General features: G+C 37.1%; 1 protein-coding gene across 1 annotated transcript; it reads left to right on the forward strand.

Annotated features, from left to right (window-relative positions):
- Positions 1-16686: 16686 nt before the first annotated feature.
- On the forward strand, positions 16687-21227 carry LOC137623321 (TSC22 domain family protein 2-like). Its single transcript, XM_068354123.1, has 2 exons — positions 16687-17552; positions 18529-21227. The coding sequence occupies exons 1-2, from the start codon at positions 17094-17096 to the stop codon at positions 18709-18711; spliced, it is 642 nt and encodes a 213-aa protein (XP_068210224.1). The 5' UTR covers positions 16687-17093; the 3' UTR covers positions 18712-21227.
- Positions 21228-21738: the final 511 nt, after the last annotated feature.

Below are 21738 nucleotides of genomic sequence, written 5' to 3' on the forward strand. Positions count from 1 at the left end.
CGTTTTGTTGCAAGAGAAAGCTATGTCGCCCATTTGAGTCTGGTCTCGAGGTTAAATCTTGATTATGTTAATTTGATTAGATTTATGTAAAATAAGATCTAGTTGGGTCTTGTATAAAAACATTGTGGTTAGTGGGACACATACAAATTATGCAATGGCCGTAGAGGGTAGCGATACAGCCAGATATGTTGAACAAGCTTACTGTATTTTTGAAAAGTTTCTTGTGAGGATTTTAAAGAGGTGGGAAATCTCTTCAGGGAGGCGTAGAATTGTCCGTAGCCTTGTGATTGCATTAAAGTAGGTAGGCGTAGTAATTGTCGTAGCCTTGTGATTGCATTAAAGTTAGGTAGGCGTAGAATTGTCGTTAGCCTTATGATTGAATTAGAGGTATTTAAATTGATTATCGGGTAGCATTTTGTTTCATAAAATGAAGTCCTGTCATATTATCATTTAGGTAACCCTTTTTTTCTTTTTAATTTTTTTTTTTAAAGATGATAATTAGAGAGGCCTTGAAGGAGGTTTGTTGTCCTCCGGGCCCTTTTTATTTTTGTTGTGCGTGTATAATATTGTTTGTGTGTGACGGATAATATGTGTTTGTGGTGTATATGGAGGAAATTTTGATTGTGATAACTTAGCCATTGAATAGGATATGGAATATATTGTATTTAGCTTTTCAATTGCATGCACTAAAGTTTAGGGGTCTAGAAATCTTACTGCGCAGCAAGACTATATTATCAGTAAGTGCACTTGAGGGACTTGACAGCAATTACCCCCGTTTGGGGTGGGTGAGGGGGTAAGTTGTGGAAGCATTCCCCCCTCCCCCCGCGCTTCTTGGCCTGTTTGGTAAGGTCCTACATCGAGGTTTTTTTTATTTACTTTATTTGATTTGATTTAACCTCCACACTCCTTATTTGTAAGATGATTTTTCTTATCTATTTTTGTAGCTGCTGTCATACCTTCCTCTCTCTCTCTCTCATCTCTCTCTCTCTCTCTCTCTCATCCAATTAGTTTTATTTCTACAGGAAAAAAAAAACTATCCATCTCTCTCTCTCTCTCTCTCTCTCCTCTCTCTCTCTCTCCCCCCCCCCAATTAATTTTATTAATACATGGAAAAAAAACTATCCATCTTAAATTTCCAGGTTTGATCATTTGTGTTTCTACTAAAAAGAAAGGCAGATAAATCAAAACTAAGAGACATTTAATTAAGTAGAGCAGTGGATAATTGCCCCGTGGACTAACCAAAACACTTGGAGAATATTCGCTCGCTGACTTTTTTGAACTTTGATACCGTTTAAATTCGTCGAAACTTTATTAATTGGTTATCAAATACAAGTGGAGGAAAACAAAGAAAGAGGAGAATTATGATGTCCAACCGAAGTTACCGACCCATGAATAATGGCACAGTTTTACCGTCTGTCTGTGCGGCGGCTTACATCGTTGCGAATTCCGGGGGCAGTCGCACCCCTGGGAACATTACCCCGGGAATCGAACGCCTGGTAACCTCACCCCGGGGAATATCACCCTGGGTGTCGCACGCCCATAACACTCACCAACAAGAAGTATTATGACATCATGGCGTAAGTTTCTTCCATTTTGTTGTGAACTATTTTATTTATTACTATTATTTTTGTTGGTCTGATGTCGAAGGCTATTGGTTAATGTGATTTCTGGTCGGAAAATATTTTTTCTTTTAAATTTTAAGTTATTTTGTTTTTGTGTTTATTTAAAGTAGTGAAATACTCTGTACTGAATGTGTTTTAAGATTTTATGCATTCTTTTCTGTGTGATGTATGTACACATACATATATAATATATATATATATATATAATATACACACACACATATATATATATATATATACATACATACATATAATGTATGTTTATGTATATGTTTACATATATGTATATATATATATATATATATATGTATGTATGTATATATATATACATATATATATTCAATTTAGTGTTCCAACTTCAAGTGTCCTCCAAGGAAACTTTTTTCTCCCTCATCTTTTGGCATTCATTTCAGTGTCCATCATCGCATGTAATTTTGAGGTGAGAGAGTCAACGTTATCTTGTGTTTCCTGTGAAATGCGTTTTCCCTTGCTGTCGAAATTGTCGTTTACAAAATTCGTATAGTAATTCTCCGTGAGATCTTGTTTCTTATGATATATATATATATATATATATATGGAATGAATAATACTATTCAATTCTATAGTTTTGATCATTTATCTTTAAGAACATCTTGTTTCTTGTGTGTATATATATATATATATATATATTATATAACCACATGCTTTCTTTGAATACTTTTATTTAACCATATGTCATTCGTTGTATGCTAGTTCCTTGAGCTTTATAAAGTATGTCAGAGTTTAAGGTCATCATAGGCAGCTTATATTTTAATTCTTTAGCATTTATTGTATGAGTGTAAGATGTTTTACTTTATATGCTGTTGTGAATGTTACAATATAGGCTGTCTTAAGTGGATTGATCTAGAGAAAGGAATACTAATTGAATAGAAACATTTCTACAAGAAAGCCAAAATTTGCCTCGCGAAGAGACTATCTTTCTTGATAAATAATTGAATTTGATTTTGAAAATAATCAGTAGCCCGAAATACATGATGGACATTATTGAAGATAATCAAAAGAAAACTTTTAAATTCATTAAATTCAACTCAAACTAAACAGTGCATCAATGGTCTATGCCACGTAGTATATGTAATGGCTATATATATTTCAAAGCGTCGAACAAGGCGTTTTGTTGAACGCGTGGCTGCTGAATAATGAATAATGAGCGATTTCTACTAGCGTGGTCAACATCTTGCTGCACGGTTCAATGAACTTTCAACTTGGTATAAACATGAGTTAGAAATAAAACGTAGTGAGGTTGTATGTATGTATGTATGTATGTATGTATGTATATATTATATATATATATATGTGTGTGTGTGTTTATATATATATATATATATATATAAATAAATAAATATGCGTTTACACGTGTGCATATATTTGATGTTGTCATCATTGCTAATATAAGAATGTAGACAGTAATTGACGGTTCCAATCCTGATTTGCAATTTGACTAGAAACTCTTTGGATAACTAGCAGCCTGTCATGATATGCCATATAGAATAAATGCAATAGCAGTATCATGGATGTGAAAATACAAAATATAGGCCATGTTTAAGTTAATTTGCTTTTCTATAAAAAAAAAAAAAACTCATGGCAACCTCAGGTATAAAATTTAAATAATGGTGACACCCAGAGCATGGTAATTTGAGATATAGAATTTAAACATTGAAATGGACAAACCATGGAAAACTTTAAATGGGTGTTAGATAATTTAAACATTTTAATTAGCAAAACATGGAAAACTTTAAATGGGTGCTAGAGAATTTAAACATTGAAATTATGCAAAACATGGAAAACTTTAAATGGGTGTTCAAAGATTGAAACATTGAAATTGGCCAAAATATGGAAAACTGAATGCAAGCTCATGGGAATGACATGGTTTGTAATTTATAAAGTGCAAAGGCATTGGGATTTTGTTGTGTAATTTATTTCCTTTGTAACTTAGTGCCAGAAAAGTGAAAATCAATTGTAAATATGTTCTTGATTTCCGGTCACTTCCCTTTGGCATAGGCTGGAAGGCTTCAATCTCCTTTATCGTAGAACTAAAAAGATTTTCAGGTACATTTATCAACATGGAATAATGTACCGAGCCAGAGTAGATTTGGTCATATATTTCCTAGGTTTAATGACTGTTTTGAGAGCCCACACTTGCATCTAGTTATTAGGACTTTAGCCAATGGAAGGAGGACACACACCAACAACAACAACAACAAATGCAGCAGTTTCTAGTCAACTCCATGACAAAAGTCTCAGACATGTCCGTATTCTTGTCTTGGGTTTGGCCAATTTTCATCACAACGCTGGCAACTACGGATATGATGAAGGTTGACTTAATTCTAAAAGCTCACAGGAAACCGACCTAGTATGGGTGGCCCTGACTAGTACAGCTACAACTTTGCAGATCATAGTGATACTCAAACCCTTTCACTATATATAATAGTATATATGTGTAGTTTTGAATGCTATTACATTCCCGTAGGTGCAAACTTATTTCATTAGAAAGTGTTTATGATCAAGTGTCCAGTTTGTCATTTTTTTAGTTATCCTTCTACAATCCTGTTACGGATAGAAATAATCCGTTTTCTATACATGTAAATAAACCCCGATCATAAAAGCTACTCTTCAGACGGCATGGCGCCCTCACTTTACCGACCAGCTGGTTAATATTTTGACGAGAACACGTGTAACCCTGGATTTCATTGCTAACCAGTATAGTTATTGTTGTTGTTATTGTTTTCGGTTATGACATTGACGCTGTGACGTAGGAAACGTTATAAGTACGTGTGTTAATTTTGTTTATTATTTTGGGTTCCTGTTCTGTAACAAATTATAATTTGCTCCTGAATTATTCGGAGGCTGCTTGGGTTTCGTAAGTCAATATATTCTATAGGAAGTGAAATAAAGTATCTTATAATGGAACTGAATTTAAAAGTTTAAATTGTATTGTACATTTGCATGTTGTGACGTAACTCTCTCTCTCTCTCTCTCTCTCTCTCTCTCTCTCTCTCTCTCTCTCTCTCTCTCTCTCTCTCTCTAAGTTTTGTATCTTCATTGATTACTCCGAAGAAATTTCGGTAAAATACTTGATAAACATGAAATACTCATACTATGTAGAGAAATGTTTACAGTTATTTAATATCAGGAATGTAATGTCAATTTATTGTTTTCCCTTTAAATTATGCCAACGTCACTAAGGGCATTAATGTAGTAACCAGGTAATATGCAATACCTATGTTATCCCTCTCTTAATCCAGACATTATGGCTGAATATTAAGAGGTTTGGAGGTTGGTGAACCCAGCCTAAACTCTTTTCTCCTCCACCAACTTCTCGAAAGTAGGGATAGACCAGTTGGGAACTTGGGTACATCACCTGCTCTTTCCTAAATATTTGAGTTGATTATACAGACGTCATTATATCACATTAAAATATGGACCTGTCGTGTATGTAATACTGAACAAATGTTTGGTGTCTTTAGTGGAGCAGTCAGACTCTACTCGTATTTGTTGTTTTGGTCGATGATTAGAATATTTTAAAAGTTTTTATATTCTGTTTAAAGATGTGCTTTTAATAAGTTTTGTATTAATTTCATAAGGACAGCAAATCGGATATGTGGGTTTTCTCTATAGTTGCTGCCATATTTGCTATTAAAATTTACATTATTATTATTTAACTATTAATGTATTGCTACATAAATACACTAAATTGTCATATATGGTAGAATGGTTTAAAATTACTGTATGTTTATGAAATTATGTACAAACTTTTAATGGTGGATCAAAATTAAATTCCAAATTCTCGAATGTGCAAGATTGTGAAGAAATGTTATTTTAAGATTTATTTTGTATTGATGCCTTCAATGTGGTTCAGGGGTTTTTCTTATCGTGTTGGGAATTAATGCGTTTTGAAAAATGCATATTGGAAGTCGCCGTAGATTATTTATAGCCAAATGTAAAAAAGGAAGTTAAATGCATATGGCTATCAAAGCAAATATGAGTTAAAAGGCTCGAACTCTTTGAAGGAATTCGTTATATGTAACATTTTTCCCATTAAGAGAAAGCGGATTGTTCCTCGGCTTACCTGGTCTGGTACAAGCAAACCCTTATACTCTTTTTAAGAAAAAAAAAAAAAAGGCATAATCTGATTTTAAGGTAATTTATCAAACATTACAACCTCCTTGAAGTATGTATTATAATATTAGTCCTATTTCTTGTTTCGTGCAAAGCATCTGCCGTAGGAGTTAGAGATCCCCATGTTTCGTGTTCATGATGGCCGCCCGTGTCAGGCAATGCACCTTCTCGGCTAAGACAGCTGATGAGGATCCACCTAACATGGAACCCGTTATAAGTCAGAATGATCCAGAAATAGCCAGGACGGCAATAAATTCAGTAGGTAGTAGAGTTCAGAAATAGGGTTTCCCTCAAGATGTCGTTTTCACGTTTCCCTCTTCAGCCTGCATTTTTCCTTCTGAGAGTGGGAACGAAATGGACAGACGCCATCTTATGTTCCAAGTTTTTTATTTTCTGGAAATTGGGTTGAAAATCATTTAATTTAACGACTAATTTATCGTTTATGGTATAGTTTGACGACTGTTTTTGCTTGCAAACCATGGCTTTGGTGGGTCATTTGAGAATAAATTTCCAGTAATGAAACTGTCCATGACAGTGAAGGAGATCCTCATGGCATCGATCGGCTAGACCTCTGTTAAACTTTATTTTCCCACAATATTATTTTGGCTGGTGTTTAACTATTTATTAGTTGCCTTTAATCCGTAATCGTTATAATGGAAATATTCCTTGATGTGCACCCACCATGCTGTGGGATGTTAACTGACACTGGCAACAAACATTATCCGGCTTTTTCCTTGTCGTCCACTCTCTTTGGTGGAGGAGAGACCGTCCAGCGCAGACGCTAAGCTGGGGTGGGGGAGGGGGGTTGATTTCCAGAGAAAACGTCATTGCTCTGTGTGGGCCACCGAGTAGGTATAACAAGAGTGAATGCCCCGGCAATGTGTGGAGGTAGTCTCGTTAAGCTCACTCACGGGCTAAATGTTATGATGTTAAATGTCGTGAGGGGATCAGCTGTTGGCGAGGCCCGGCAAGAAGCATAGTTCCTATTGTAGAGCTTGAATTCATTGTTCACGCGCCAACCGGGGCCCCACCACAACAGAAAGGTTTGGACTACTGGTAAATCTGGAGAGACCCGTTTTCGGGCGAGCAGTATCATCGCAGGAATAGACTGAAGTGCAAGTACGTCGCTACGCTCTCTGACTTGGTCGCACAGAAACCTCGTTGACTTTTCGTCCACCCAGTAAAGGAAAAAAATGTTGTGCTCAGACATTTACGATTATCAGACCTACGCCAATGCTCTTGTTAAGAGCATAGTAGTTGATAGGTAAGTTATATCTATTAATTTGTTGATAGGCATTGCAGTTTCTTTGGTTGGAGGTTGTGCATGGATCGATTTGCCTGAGGGCAACAACAATGGCAGTATATCTCATGGCCAACTACTGCCGTCTAGCTGCACTTTCTTTTCACCCGCCGCGCTCGTGGCTTGCGCCTTTGTGCTGAATAGGGTTTGATGCCTTTCATTTACTATGAACCCCTTTACCCCACCCATGGGGCTCCTTGAGAAAGAGATTCCCACATAACTGAATGTAGGGGATCACAGCAATGGTGGTTAGACTGAAGGTGACGACGTTGCAGGTGGCAGATCCGCCATCGCCCTACTTTCCATCTCTTGACTTTAGATCATATCCAGTCAGATGATGTTATTAGAATCTCTCTAGGTTACGCCAAGCCATGTCGTGATTTGGTTTACCTATGCCTTGCAAATATCACGAGGGTTTGGTTACTTGGCTTTACATACCCGTGACGTACACCGGCTGAAGCCTCCTGGCTTTGTGCTGTTATGGCTGCCGACAAAACCTGGCGGTCTCGTGTCGCCGTTCTTTATGAATTTCCCATGAAAGAAATCTCTCTCTCTCTCTCTCTCTCTCTCTCTCTCTCTCTCTCTCTCTCTCTCTCTCTCTCTCTCTCTCTCTCTCACAACCTTTTATGTCCGTATCCTTTAAGATTTACGAAGATGTTATTTACCCTTGCTAGGTTTCCAAGTGTTACGATTCTAAGTAGCAACCTGGAAGAAAGGATGTGACGTCTAAGGGGGTAGGCTTTAGTTTCGTTAAGGCTTAGCTTTTAAGTCCTTGACGAATTTGTTGGATGGTCCAAAGGTATGTTGAAAGAGGTTATGAAGTTATAGTAGTCATCCCCACTTTCTAGGGGGTTAGGCTCGCTAAACTCTTGATTCTTTTCGGGATCAAACTGATTACGCTCATATACCTAACGTATATTCTAAATATCCATATAAAATTTACCTACTTATTCTCTCACTGGTGTTTTCGGTTGAGGGCGTTTTAATGCCGTAGATTTTCGCAACCTGTATGCACTCTTGTGTTGTGGCTAGTCAACTCCGTAGATTTTATTGCACAATGCAGACCAGCTACTGTGAATGGTACAGTTATTTGAAAGTCTTGAATATTTATATCGAGTGTTTGGAATATTTTAAAGTTTAAATTACCGCAATTGAAAACATGTGCATAGCCCATGATAAAACTGGATTGATTCATTCAGTTCTTAAGTACGACTCTTGTAATGTTTTTCATAATGGGTAACTTAGTCTTTTTTTTTTATTACACATCTTGAATATTGTAAGATTTAGTTGTTTATTGGCCAGTAAAGGCCTACCCTTTAAACCAATGTATTTAGATCTATAATGTATACAATTTGTATTTATTGCTTTCCTTCATAAGACTAATTTTATTCCTTTTTCTTTACAGTGCATCCACCGCCAGTACGGTTGCCATCGACAACAAAATCGAGCAAGCCATGGTGAGTAATATTTTTAGTTTTTCAAAGTATTAATGTGTATTGAAGTGTTAACCGTTCATTGCTAATGGTGTTCGTTTACATTACGGATTTGAAATTTTTGAGATGACCAAACATGCAAGTGAAATAGTTTTCTAAGAGCCAAATGTCGGTCTAGCTTATTTTGTATTGCTTTCGAAGACTAAGTTCCACTGGGGACGATTGTAATGTAAAGAATAGCAGTGATTTAGTTATATTCTGACTCCAGGGGAAATACGAATTACGAAATCTTTATCCGCAACTTCAACGGTGGTTGGTTTGAGATCATTCTTGGGTCTACCGAGGATAGCCGCCATCTTGTTATTGCCGTTAGCAACGCACTGTTCTTTATCATCCCCCCCCCCCTCCCACACTTACCTTGTCATGATACTTGCTCAACCCCCCTTCACCCCCACCTTCATGAACCTCAGTTGTTATTCTCCCTTTCATTTATGCTTCCCGTACAGACGAAATCCCCTCCACCTTACAAATTTTATACGGAAGGAGACTTAGCCTTTAAATTTTCTTGTGGTTGGCCTTCAAATTCAAGTGTGAAAATACCTACATCTTATGATATTAATATGGTCTACCAATGAGGAAATTGTCTTAGCCCCCTCCTAAATATAATGTATGCAGTTGCAGACATTTTAACGTTTGTTGACTTCTCTCGTGTGTTCTTGCTATATTTTTGTTTGGAATGTTTTTTTGGGGAAAACGTAGCCATAAGTGCTTTCTCCCCCCCCCCCCCTCCACCCCACCAGAGTATTGATCGAATGCTTGCTTGAATGGGAGCTGATGCAAACCGGACACCATTTAGACCTTTTCCTTTCTCACGTCTAGCGGTCTCGTATTCTGGTGTCTGTTCCAGGGTTACTGGTCTTGCTTACGTACCGTTCCGGAACGTGTATAATCTCTCTCTCTCTCTCTCTCTCTCTCTCTCTCTCTCTCTCTCTCTCTCTCTCTCTCTCTCTCTCTCTCTCTCTCTCTCTCTCTCTATATATATATATATATATATATATATATATATATATTGTGTGTATGTATGTACGTAACTAGTTTAAGGGCTGCCTTTTTAGTACTATTAGTAGGGGAACCCTAGTCTAAGCATCTCCAGTCCTTATATCAGGTTCGTTCGAAAGCATCCAACGTTAAACACCGCATAACGCTCGTTAAAATCCACACTATCGAAGCACTTCCAGAACAAGAAAGTAATAGTGAAGCCTAAATATTTGCACTTCCAGAACAAGAAAGTAATAGTGAAGCCTAAATATTTTCAGCCTTTCGAATGCCTAGTGAGAGCTTGTATAGTCTCTGGCCCGCATATTTAAAGGCTTTAGAGCTAACTGTAGATATATATCTTAATTTTAAACCATCGGTAACTATTTAATAACACTGTTTATGAAGGTAGGAATTATTCAAGTTGAAACTCGAATTACGGGGAGGTTTACTGGCTGTGTAAAAAAGATTTCGTTGCTGGTAAGACGATACTCTGGTCGTGCCAGTCTTGTGACACCAGGATAGGTGATACGCGCCTCCCAGCACTGTCAGTAGAGATTTATGAAAGCGGGTCTCTAGTCTGTCATTTTGCCATTTGCAATAATCTTTTTACTTTGGTAGGTTTTAACTAGGATGTTAACGAAGCAAATTGAAAGGGCATGATTACAAATAATTTGGATATAACATTTCTAAAGGAGGGTTATAAACCTGTGATATTTATAGAACTATTTAAATTCCTCTTGGAAAGTTGATGTTGAAGATATTGTGAGCAGTTTTAAGCATCTGATTGTTTATAAAGAGGAGGAATGGATTGTGTAAAGTAGTGACTAAAGTTGAAAGTTAATACATCTCGTAAAGAAGTAGTAACGATAAAATCGTTTTGAATGGTGTAATTTTGTTTGAGGTTAACTTAGTTTAAATATCAGAATTCAATTAAAAAAAAAAATTGAACTTATAATTCTATGCCATACAAATATTAGTGAAGATTTTATACCGAATGTAGTCGTATCTTGCGTTTTAAACATACAAATACTTCTGTCACCGAATTTGGAAATGCTGTACCGGGTCATGGCAAACCACGCTAAATAGTTTTCCACTCACCTGTGATATTTACTGAGCCATCAAACGAACAGCGTAGTAAACCTCTCCGCCTGCTTAGTTTGTTCTTCAGACTTAACGTTGAAAAAAAAAAATGATTTCCTCTAGTTGCAATGCCCACGTAAATACGCTGCAAGTGTCATCAATAGTCTTCAAAGTGAGTGAAGTTGATTTTTTAAAATGCTGAAATCGGTTGCTCCATTCTGGTGTGGGGATTTCCTTGCCCAATGTTACTTTGAATGGCGGAGTAACTTTGGAGGATGTGAATCCATCTCGTGTGGGCATGCAAGTGGCACTACGACGTCGACGGTGGCCCTCTATCTTCGCCCCTCCTCAGTTGGCTCCGGGAACTTCTCAATTCGGCTGGGTTGAAGGGACTTGGGTGGAGGGAGTGTGGAGCCCAAGGCTGGGAGGGATGATTTACAGGAAGGTGAACGTGAGGTAGAGTGGGTGGGCTGGGGAGGGTTGGGTACTGGCGTCATAGTTAGGGAGAGCGAGGGAGGGGAAGGGAGAGTTTGAGGAGGGGGAAGGAAAGGGAGAAAGGAGGGTAAAGTGAGCCAACCAGACAGCATGTCGCCTCTGTCTCCCTCATTCCTTTTATGTACTTTATGAATGGTTTTGTATTACTAGTTATCGGACGAGTCAAGTTTTGCGTTTCATTTATTCAAACTAGTAAACACTGGTTTAGTATTTCGTCCGAATTTCTCCTCAAGTAGTCCACAAATATCTTAATTGATATACCACTTTTGTAGAAGTAATTTGGCAGGGCTTACAAGATAGTGTGTACTGTACTGTACTTAGAAATCGACTTCAAGATGATGTTCTCGTTAGTAACAGAATACGCATTTCATTTTTTTTTATTTTGTTTTTTCTTGGAAGGAAATTAGCCAGAATTTAATCTTCCTCATACATCATCTTCGACCTGATCTTATGATGGCAAAGGTCCTTGAATATTTTTTTTTTAATGTCTGTTAACAGTTTACGGTATGCTCTTTTTTGTCAGTCTGGTAGATTTATTCTTATCCTTTGTAGTTGGAGCGCCGATGGTGGGCGGTTTGTAATAGCGCTTCTCTTCCTTCTTTCGTTCCGTTCCTCCTCCTACGGTCTGCGCCATTTAGGCCAAGGTTGAGTCGGGTCGTAATTGTAAGTTTCTTGTTCAGGAGTTGTCATGGTCTTCCGGTATGTCTGTGATAGCGTCTGCGTACGCGTTTACACGCACACACAAATCCGCCTTCCTCATTCTAACGAAAACGCAACTTACTGCGTCCCCAATGGAAACCTTTGTTCTTGGTCTTCTGAATGTATATTACGATAAGTTTACTACTTTGATCTTTTACGGTGGTTTCAAAGGTCACCCATGTTTATTATCCGATAATCAAATACACAGTTTGAGAATGAGGACCATTAAAAAAAAAACATCAACAATTTACTTACCAAAATACCTGTCAGTAAAATCTAGTAAATGATTGGTTTTTATATATTTTTTTTTATTACTTTTCGTAAGCCACCATCACCTAAAACGTATGGTTCTTCCGCCTCTCTCTCTCTCTCTCTCTCTCTCTCTCTCTCTCTCTCTCTCTCTCTCTCTCTCTCTCTCTCACACACACACAAAATATGATGGTAAGCTGATTTCCAAGTGTTGGATAAAATGTCCTTGCTACTTTTTGATAAACATCACTATAATATTTTGATTTTTTTTGTATAATGAAATTTAATAGAATTTTTGTCGTGAAAGAATCAATCTTAGGGCTTAGAAAAGAAAATACGCTTTGTGCGTTTTTCCTTATCAAAAGTCTATGGTTCCCAGAAGTGTTCCACGAGGATGGAAACATCACAGATTGGGATAATAATTCTATTTGTGGTTTAGGAAATCTCGTTCCGTGACAGTGTTAACGGATAACGACTGAAAAGGACACACAACCGCAAGACAAAAATGAGGAAGTGGATATATTTTTTTTTTTTTTAGTACTTCTGTTATAGACGACTGCATGAACTTAATGGGGTGTGATATGTCTGCTGTTTGAAGCTATAACTGCATTCTACACTGAGAGTTGATGGAAACTGGAAGCTTGTATCAAAATGTCTCGGCGTGCAATTTTGTACAGTAATATGAATCTTTACTTGCCCATCCCTTCCTTGTCCGTTATGCCGTGTCTGGTTTTTATTCCAATGCGTCTGCCTTTTTTCGCCCTTCCTGGTTTGTGGTGTAGTTTACACTTTTATTTGGAAATGGTGGTGTACATAATCAGTAGGGTGTTATTGTATACGGGATCTCTTTGGGGATGGCACTAAAAAAATAAGTGGTTTCACGGAAGGCTACTTATGGTTTACTCGGCCACTCTGCGTTTGTACTTTATAGACTCGTCCTGATATTTTTTCATTATATACCTTAGTGTATGGGTCATTTTTTTTTCTACAAAAATAAACTGAAAAATGGTAAGGGAATATTGTTGGTAACGTTTTATCCATGTTTGTTTACTTAAAGAATATTTATTAGGGACTTGGAATACTTCCATTTAAAGAAGGCTTCCATTTTAATGGGTTTCTACAACGACGGCTAACTTGCCGATTATATGAAATCCTAACTTAAACCGAGTGGATTTTAGAAACATAATCCCGAGTGATAATAAATTATCCTTATTCGTCCCTTAAGCAAGTTATATACATACCTCCCGCTGTCCTTCGCAGGCCATTTACACTAGCATCCCTCTCGTCTCATTCTAGCATCATCGACCTACAAAATAATTAGAGCAGAGGTTACATGACTTAATCACGATGCCCTTGAGTTTTTTTGTGATATTGAAACAAAACTTTATTGTAGTGTCTCTCTCTCTCTCTCTCTCTCTCTCTCTCTCTCTCTCTCTCTCTCTCTCTCTCTCTCTCTCTCTCTCTCTCTCTGCCAACCACTGTTGTGGCTTTATGCGTTTGTTTCATTTCGCTCTGTTGTCGGGGAAGAAATCCTATTCCATCTTTACTCGGTAATCTGTCGTATTGTGTCATTGGAGTTGGTTGGTGGACGATCCATTATTGTTGGCTATTGCTTGTTCACGTGCGAGGATTTACAACAGCCACTAAACTTGGAAAATAGATGACTATTCCTAGTTGAACAACCTTTTTTTATGTCTTTTTCGAGGAATCGTTTTTCTGGAGCCAAGGCATCGCTATTAAAGCTTCCCACATCCCCCTCCCTCCTCCCCTTCCTTTGCAGGTGCTGAGAGATCAAAGGTACAGATAACGAGGGAATGAGGCTTCGGGAAAAATGTGTAATCTCTCCGGGAGACAGCTCGTCGCCAGGGTCTTGAATTAGAGTTGGTGTTTGTATCTTGTGATAAAGCGTGATAGATTCTAAATACTATCGTATATATTTTACATTTAAGTACACTTTAATATGGCCAGTTAAATTGGGGTGCCTTGAATTACAACATCAGTTTTGAAATGTTTGAGGGTACACCCGGGCACACTGTTGTATCTAGTTTCTCTTCCTCTTGTTTTGTTATAGTTTTTAAAGTTTATATAGGAAATATTCATTTTCATGTTACTATTCTTAAAATATTTTATTTTTCCTTATTTCCTTTCCTCACTGGGCTATTTTCCCTGTTGGAGCCCCTGGGCTTATAGCATCCTGCTTTTCCAACTAAGGTTGTAGCTTAGCATTTGATAATAATATGTACTACACATATAACTGGCGGTTGTGCGTGCGCTAGAGGGCGCTTGAGAGCTTAAGGGGACAGTGTCTATTTCTGTAGATGAGAGCAAACTCTTACTGTCTTGGCTTGACCTACTTATTGTAGATGATGGTTTAGTGGATGTTTACGTTATAAGGAGGAGGGAGGTTGGAAGTTGTGCTTTCACGTGTACAAATTACCAATTATTATTATTGCTTGTGAAGCTACAACCCTAGTTGGAAAAGCATGATGCTATAAGCCCAAGGGCTCCAACAAGGAAAATAGCATGGTTAGAAAGATATGTATAATTAGAAAATATTGATAACACCTCGCATTAAATAATGCTAATGTTAGTTCCATTATCGTGAGGATGAAATTTGTTTTTGGGAGCGAATTCATTCGTTTCAGCGTCTCTAGAAACGAATCGGGCGACCTGCAGTCTGCCCAGCAATGCCCAGACTTGTGACGTCAGTAGTCTCCTCAAATTTACTCCTTACCCCCCTCCCTCTTCTCCCTCCCTTACCTCAGTCCCTCCATAACCTCTCCTCCCATCCCTACTTCTGCCACTTTTCTTCCTCTCTTCTCACTCCTTTCCATATGTTCTTATTAACGTGGGTGTAATTTCCTGCAAACTAATTATTCTGTTTAACTTATCTTGCTACTACAACCTAGTTGTAGGTAATCAGAACATCTTGTTTTCGAATAATTTGATTCATATCCTTACAATTTTCGTCTCATATTAGACGGTTTAATTGTTGATATAAATCAAATCTGTTCAAATCACTTTTCATTTTTCCCATTAACGCTTTGGTTAGACGGTTTCTTTTTTATAGGCTATTTTCAAGTGCGTTGTCACTTAACTAAACTATGCGAAATGAAGAAATCCGTTTAACGTTGCTTCAATATTCAGTGATACTTAGGTTTATCCAACTCCTGTGATAACATTAGTAAAAAGGACTACGGAGTCACCCAACACGGCAGAAGTAATATGTTGAACTATAAGGTTGAATGGAAGTACCCAATGTTGATGCTTCAAGGTGGGGATGGCAGCTCTTTTAGCTTTGAAAACTTATCTGTGCTGAGACACGAACTTGTTATGACTTCCATTGAAATAAAATCTTGTATTTCGTCTGTCCACGCTTTGATTATTCAATGTACCGTTTTTATGGCTTTCTCACGACGGCGAGTCGTATTTAAAATCTACTTTCGTAGATTGTTGCTGTGGGCATATTACGTTCATGTCTTGTGACACTTCAAAATGTCCTCTGACAGGAAGAATAACGAAGAAATAGAACAGAATATACTATTGTTTGTTGTAAGAGATCGCGAAGATTGAAAACTCAAACCCAGATTACATTTTTTTAAAATAATCTTTTTCTTCAAAATATTTGTTTGGAGTCTTATATGTTGTTTGCGAAGGGCGGTGTCCATGTTTGATTCGTAGTTTTATGTTAAGTTCAGTAAGTTAAAAAAAAAAAAAGTATTGTTGGCGTTTGTACATTATCAAGGCGGCTCGAGTCTTCCGCTTTTTCTTTAGGAACAAACTAGTCGATAGTCTGTTATTTTATGTATAGGGTATAAAGAAAATGTGGGAAGGCAGGATACCATTTCTTTGTTGTGTAGAAGAATGGATTGAGTGACGGAATATTTGTAGCTGGTCTGTGAATGTAGGTCACATGTACTCTTTCAGTTGATCGAGAGATCCGCTCGTTCATAGAAGCGAGCGGATTATGCCTGAGCAAGAAATGTCTCTTCTATCTTCGAAAAGGAAAACTACCCCGGTAAATTATCAAAAGTAGCATGTAAATTATATAAAAGGCAATTGTCTACCGCGTAAATATCAAAATATACCATGTAAATGATATAGTCATAGGTAATTTCTATAGGTATGTCGTAAATATGAGTAGATGACAAAAGCGTCTTACTAGTCACACCTTATCATTTCTTGAAGTCGGGAAGAAGTTCCATGGAATGCTGATAATTTTATTATATATATTATGCTGCTGAGAACCGGAGGGAACTGGACTAGCAATGTAAATGTAGAATTAAATGGATCTTGGGTTACGTATTCGCTGAAACGTTAAGTAAAATGGTGTCACTGTTGGACGAAGGGGGATTACTACCACTACGACTGTATAATGCTGTTCGCAGAAAACTAGGAAACGGGAGATGTACAGGTGTGTGTGTGTGTATGTATGTATGTGCGCGCAATCACGCTGGGCATGTTGCCAGCTAGTAGAGATGACGTGTGTGGTGTATGTGCAAGTTTGTGGGTGTGTGTGTGTACGTTCGTACATCTGGAGAAGAGCTAAGTGGCCGGCTGGAGTGGCTGGGCGTGTTAGGGTGTGCGTGTGTACGTCTGGTTCTTATAAGGCGGACTGGCTCAGCTCACTGCCAGTACAGTCCCAACCATCGCGTTGCAAACACCTAAACCTTGCAATCTTAACACGACCAGAGAGAAGAGTTTTAACTATATAACTCTACGGACTTATCACTTCATTGGATTATTATTATCCTAGTGAACTGTCCTTGTCTTCAGTTGACGTGGAACCTACCGCTCTCCACTCATCAAATATTACGGCATTTTATAGAAGTTACTTTTAGTGAAAGAGTGAATTTAACAATCGCCAAGTGCCTTGTGTCTCTGTGCGAGGTTGTGTGATCTTAGTGCTTTATTACCAGAGCATCTTACGTGCCCTGTATTTGCTCCCGCTTCGGTGCGGAGCTTTCAGTCGCCAAACTGCTCGACTTGTGCCCAAACACCGCCAGCACGGCGCCCATAGCCATGCAGATGGACGCTCTTCATTGCGGATACCCGCATGCGTCCGCGGGAATGGACGGCGGCGTGCCCATAACACCACCCGCTACGCCCACTCAAGAAATGTCCCGAACCCCAACTTTCTCATCGTTGTCCAGCTGTTCAGAATCAAATTACTCCAGGCATGAATATGCACCGACAGAATACGCCGATAGCCAATACTCCAGATATTCCACAGAGGAATACACGCCCCCGCAGTCGTTATCCCCTCCAGAGTCTCCCATGACCACGCCTAAAAGTACACCCACGCACACCCCAACCTTCTCTGACATGAATGCAAATCCCTCCGGCACCTCAACGACGTCGGCGTCGTCTTCTCACGCGTTCAAAAAACCTTCCTCAAAGACCAATAGAAATAGAAAAAATAGTTTCGTCTACGACGTCAGATTAACAGACGAACAGTTCCTCTTCTTCGTACCTGATTTTGTAAGTTGCTAAGGAAAATATTTTCTTTATTCTCAACCCTTAAAAACTGCTTTCTCTTCTGTTCTAATTTACTTTTACTTTATTCATGTGTATGGGGAAAGGATTTATCTAGTTTACTCAGATATACAATGGGAAGATTTATTTTTTTCGTTTATCTGGGAAAGTTTCATATTTATATAAACCTAATCCAAACTGAGATCGTTTTCATTTAAAAAGAAAATTCCGAAATCGGGCCAGATATATTTCATTGCGGTTAAGGAAAATGGAATTAGTCTGTATCTAGGTATGTTTGTTTCTGCCTAACACAGTATCTGAAGTCTCTCAAGTGCTATTGGGAAAACAGATCCCTTCCTCTAACTCAAAGCCCTAGTAAATACATGCGTTAGCAATAATCGAGCCAAAGTCATCGGTTTCATATTGGGTCTTGAATGTATATCCCAATAATAGGATTTTATTTCTGCATTCGTAAGGGTTCAAACTATTAAGGTAATTAGGAATTTAATGGTTTGTGATGGATTTATACATTGCTCGATCTTTTTTTTCCACTTTAGCTTGTGGAAGGTTGTATATTATCAAATGAATATCTATAATAATATGTTTACGATTTTACATTTATTTGTCTATGGGAAGCGGGTAGAATGAAATTGGCAGGGCAGGCTGTTGATGGAAATAAACTCCCCTTTGTAGAACTGCCAATAAACTCCACAACTTGAAGATACCAGAGGGGGGGGGGGGCACACACTCATATATAATATATATATATATATATATATATATATATATATATATATATATATATATATATATATATATTAGTTCTTAGTTTTTACTATAGAATTATATAGTTTATTTTTAAATGCTGACATTGCTACTTAAGTGTAAATGAGAAATATCTATTTATTTTTTTTTTATTAAAGATTGTCGTTTCCTAACCTTGTACATGGCTAACTCTTTTTTCAATCTTCTTCTTCGGCAGGATTTGGTCAAGTCTCACTTGATGTTCGCAGTCCGGGAGGAGGTTGAGGTCCTCAAGGAGAAAATCTCCGAGCTGATGGAGCGCATCAACCAGTTGGAGTACGAGAACACAGTTCTACGTCAGTACGCCACACAGGAAGCCCTACAGCAGCTGCAGCAACCCCACCACAGCTCAAACACCTGAATGACGTAGGGATACAACCAATACAATCTAAAAAAACATATTCAGAAAAATGTATTCACATATACAGTAACAGCAGGTTTTTTTCCTAAGGAACTTGCTGTTTACAAAACCTAGCGGCAGCCGCATTCCCTGTGTGGGAGGCAGCTGCAGCTATTGCGTCATATTCTTAAAATATTTATGAAAAAAAAGGCCGCTATCATGTGGAATGGTTGTCGGATTTGCCCTGGCGGGAACTCTCGTACTCCTTCCACGTGCAAACGTTTTCATTAATATAATTATTAAAATACCCCCCCCCCCCCCCACATCATCTTCCACCCTCACTCATAGTCACATTATCAATTACCATTATAATATATATATGAATATATTAATTTTTTTTCCATCGTCGTTGAGACGATCGAATTAGGGTTTATCTTTTGAATTTGTCTTATTTTTTAAGTAGATCTGTTAGACTGTAACAAGAAGTGTGTTCACACATTTGTTGGCCTTCAAATGGGAACGATTTATTTTTTTGAGGAAATATTTGGATTCTTTCTGAAGGGAAATTATTTTTTCCAAAGGGTTAAAAAAGGCTTGTTGGCGAGTGTAGAAGAGTGGTGGTGATTCAATGCGGTGCTGAAATGTATTACAAGGAGACGAGTGAATCCTTCTCCTAGAATCCCCTTTTTCTTAAGGAGGGTTTTTGAAATTTATGACTTAAGATTATATATATAACGCCGTGAACCATGTCTTTTTACACCCCACCCACCATCTCCTCTATGCTCGCTATAGCTTGAATTTTCACACAATTACTCATGCACATTTATGTATTTTTTTCCGCTTATGTTCCATGAATGAAACAAAGCTTTTCAGTAAATGAAAAATGTTATTGGTATAAAAGGGTTGCCATGTATAATTGACGTGTGTAAAAGGCCAGAACTCTCAGGTAGATAGTTAGCCTAAGTTGTAGTTGGATAAGAATGGGAAAGCACAGATAATATATATCTATATATTAAGAGTCATGGACCATCTTTTAAATAACAAGGTCTCGATGCTGGCATGGGACCGATTAGCAGCTAAGGAATGATGAATCTTGTAAATAGGCAAACTGTAGTTTATTTGCAGTGATTCAATGAAGACACAAGAGCTGTAATTTAGGTCTTGTTAACCAGTAAGGGTGATAGATGGTCAAATAGAGAATATGTGGAATGAGAATGAGTTAGTTTTATTTTTTTCCATTCTATGGGATGTATGGAAGAGTTGGCATTGTACGATAGTAGCCAAATAGACGAAAGGCCCATTAATGAAGTATGGGGGTTTTAATTTGTGCACGGTGCTGATAATTCAATTTTTTCGTTATTGCAAATTGCTTGAAATCATAAGTAATTTTAAGTTTGGAAGAAAGGTTGAAAGGATGACAAATAGCCTTGCTCCCTCACCATAATATTTCCCCCCAAATGTGCCTGTGAAATCCTGGCCTAGTAGGAAGTTTGAATTGAAAGAAGTCACGCTTTTAGTATTAATGTTTATTGTCTTTAACTTAAACGCAGGAGAAGGGCATGTGATAAACATTGTATACTTACTTAAGCCCTGCCCCTTTAGAGAAAGCAGCTTATATGGGAACACACAACTTATGTTTTTTTTCCTCATATTGGGGAGATGAGTTTTTTAAAATTCTTCTTGCTGCTGTTAAGTGTATTGCTAATGTCAGGAAATAACGAATGTATTACTTTATATGGGAATGGTAAATAACATTATATTATAATGTGCAAGCTTTGTCCGGGAGTTAGGTTTGTAATTTCTTTTGTATGTCAAAGTTATGACTAGTATAGATGGTGTGACTTTTCTCAGACATTAAATAGTATACCCGCTTGTGTGGGCTGCTTAATGAAACCCTTAAGATACTAGTCTGCAAATATTCTTTTTTATTTCCATAACTGTTTTGTAAGTGCGCGCTCAAGAGAGAGAGAGGTTGAGTCATTTCATCTACTGTAGTTCTCTGCTGTGCCATTCTAATTTTCTGTAATTTAGTTTGAAAAGAATTTGAACTTGTTTGTTTACAAAAAAGAACATTGAATTAATTTTTACTGTTTAATTTTATTGGCTATCACAAAAGTGTACCTTTGTATTTTGAGTTTAGGAATATGAAAAACATTCAGATAATTTGTAACCTAATTATATATTTTTGATGGATAAATTCCATTAATTATTTTTTCACGTGCTGTATATTTGTGATATTATTAGGACCTTTCCCAGATTTATGTCACATTCTGAAGTTCCTCGAGTTATAGATATTTTTTTGTATGTCTTCTTAAATAGATGAAACTGCTTATTCAAGACTTAGACGACGAATGATTTTTTGACTTGTGAAAATGTGTATATATAATACATGAAAAGCGGTTTAATAATGTTTCCATTATTCAGTAAGGGCAAACATAAAATACTTTGTGGATTCGGTGATCAATGTGCTACCGGATCTATCTGTCAATTATACACATTATTTGTATAGGAGAATAAAAACCTATTCATATTTAGAAGTTTTTTGTTTTCAAACCTTATTTTTTTATATGCATGATCCTAATGTCCAAATCAACTATGTATGTGTAAGAACTGAAGAGTATATATAGAAAAATAAACTTTCACATAAATGATAAACTGCTAAATTAAACTAAAAAATATTCAAACGGAATAACCCTTTAATTTGTTTAACAGCTTAAGAAAAGGACAAAAAACCGATTTAAAATTTCATTTTTAAATAAACAATTTAACTTAATAATTTTTTATTTCATTCTTTTTCATTCTTAAAAATTTAACTGAATAAACAAATAAATTAATAATATTTCATTTTTTATTTTTTATTTCATTCTTAAAAATTTAACTGAATAAAAACAATAAAATAAAAAATCATCCTGTATCATCATGAAAGTATGAAACCAAGAGGTAATATAAAAAAAAAACTACTTGCACAAAAGGGAAAATTTTATATATATAAAAGCTGAAAAAAATACTGTTAATGACTGGGTAACTGAACCAAAAAAAAAAAAGTAT

Source organism: Palaemon carinicauda, chromosome 30 (assembly GCF_036898095.1).
Source record: "Palaemon carinicauda isolate YSFRI2023 chromosome 30, ASM3689809v2, whole genome shotgun sequence".
Classification (NCBI taxonomy): Eukaryota; Metazoa; Arthropoda; class Malacostraca; order Decapoda; family Palaemonidae; genus Palaemon; species Palaemon carinicauda.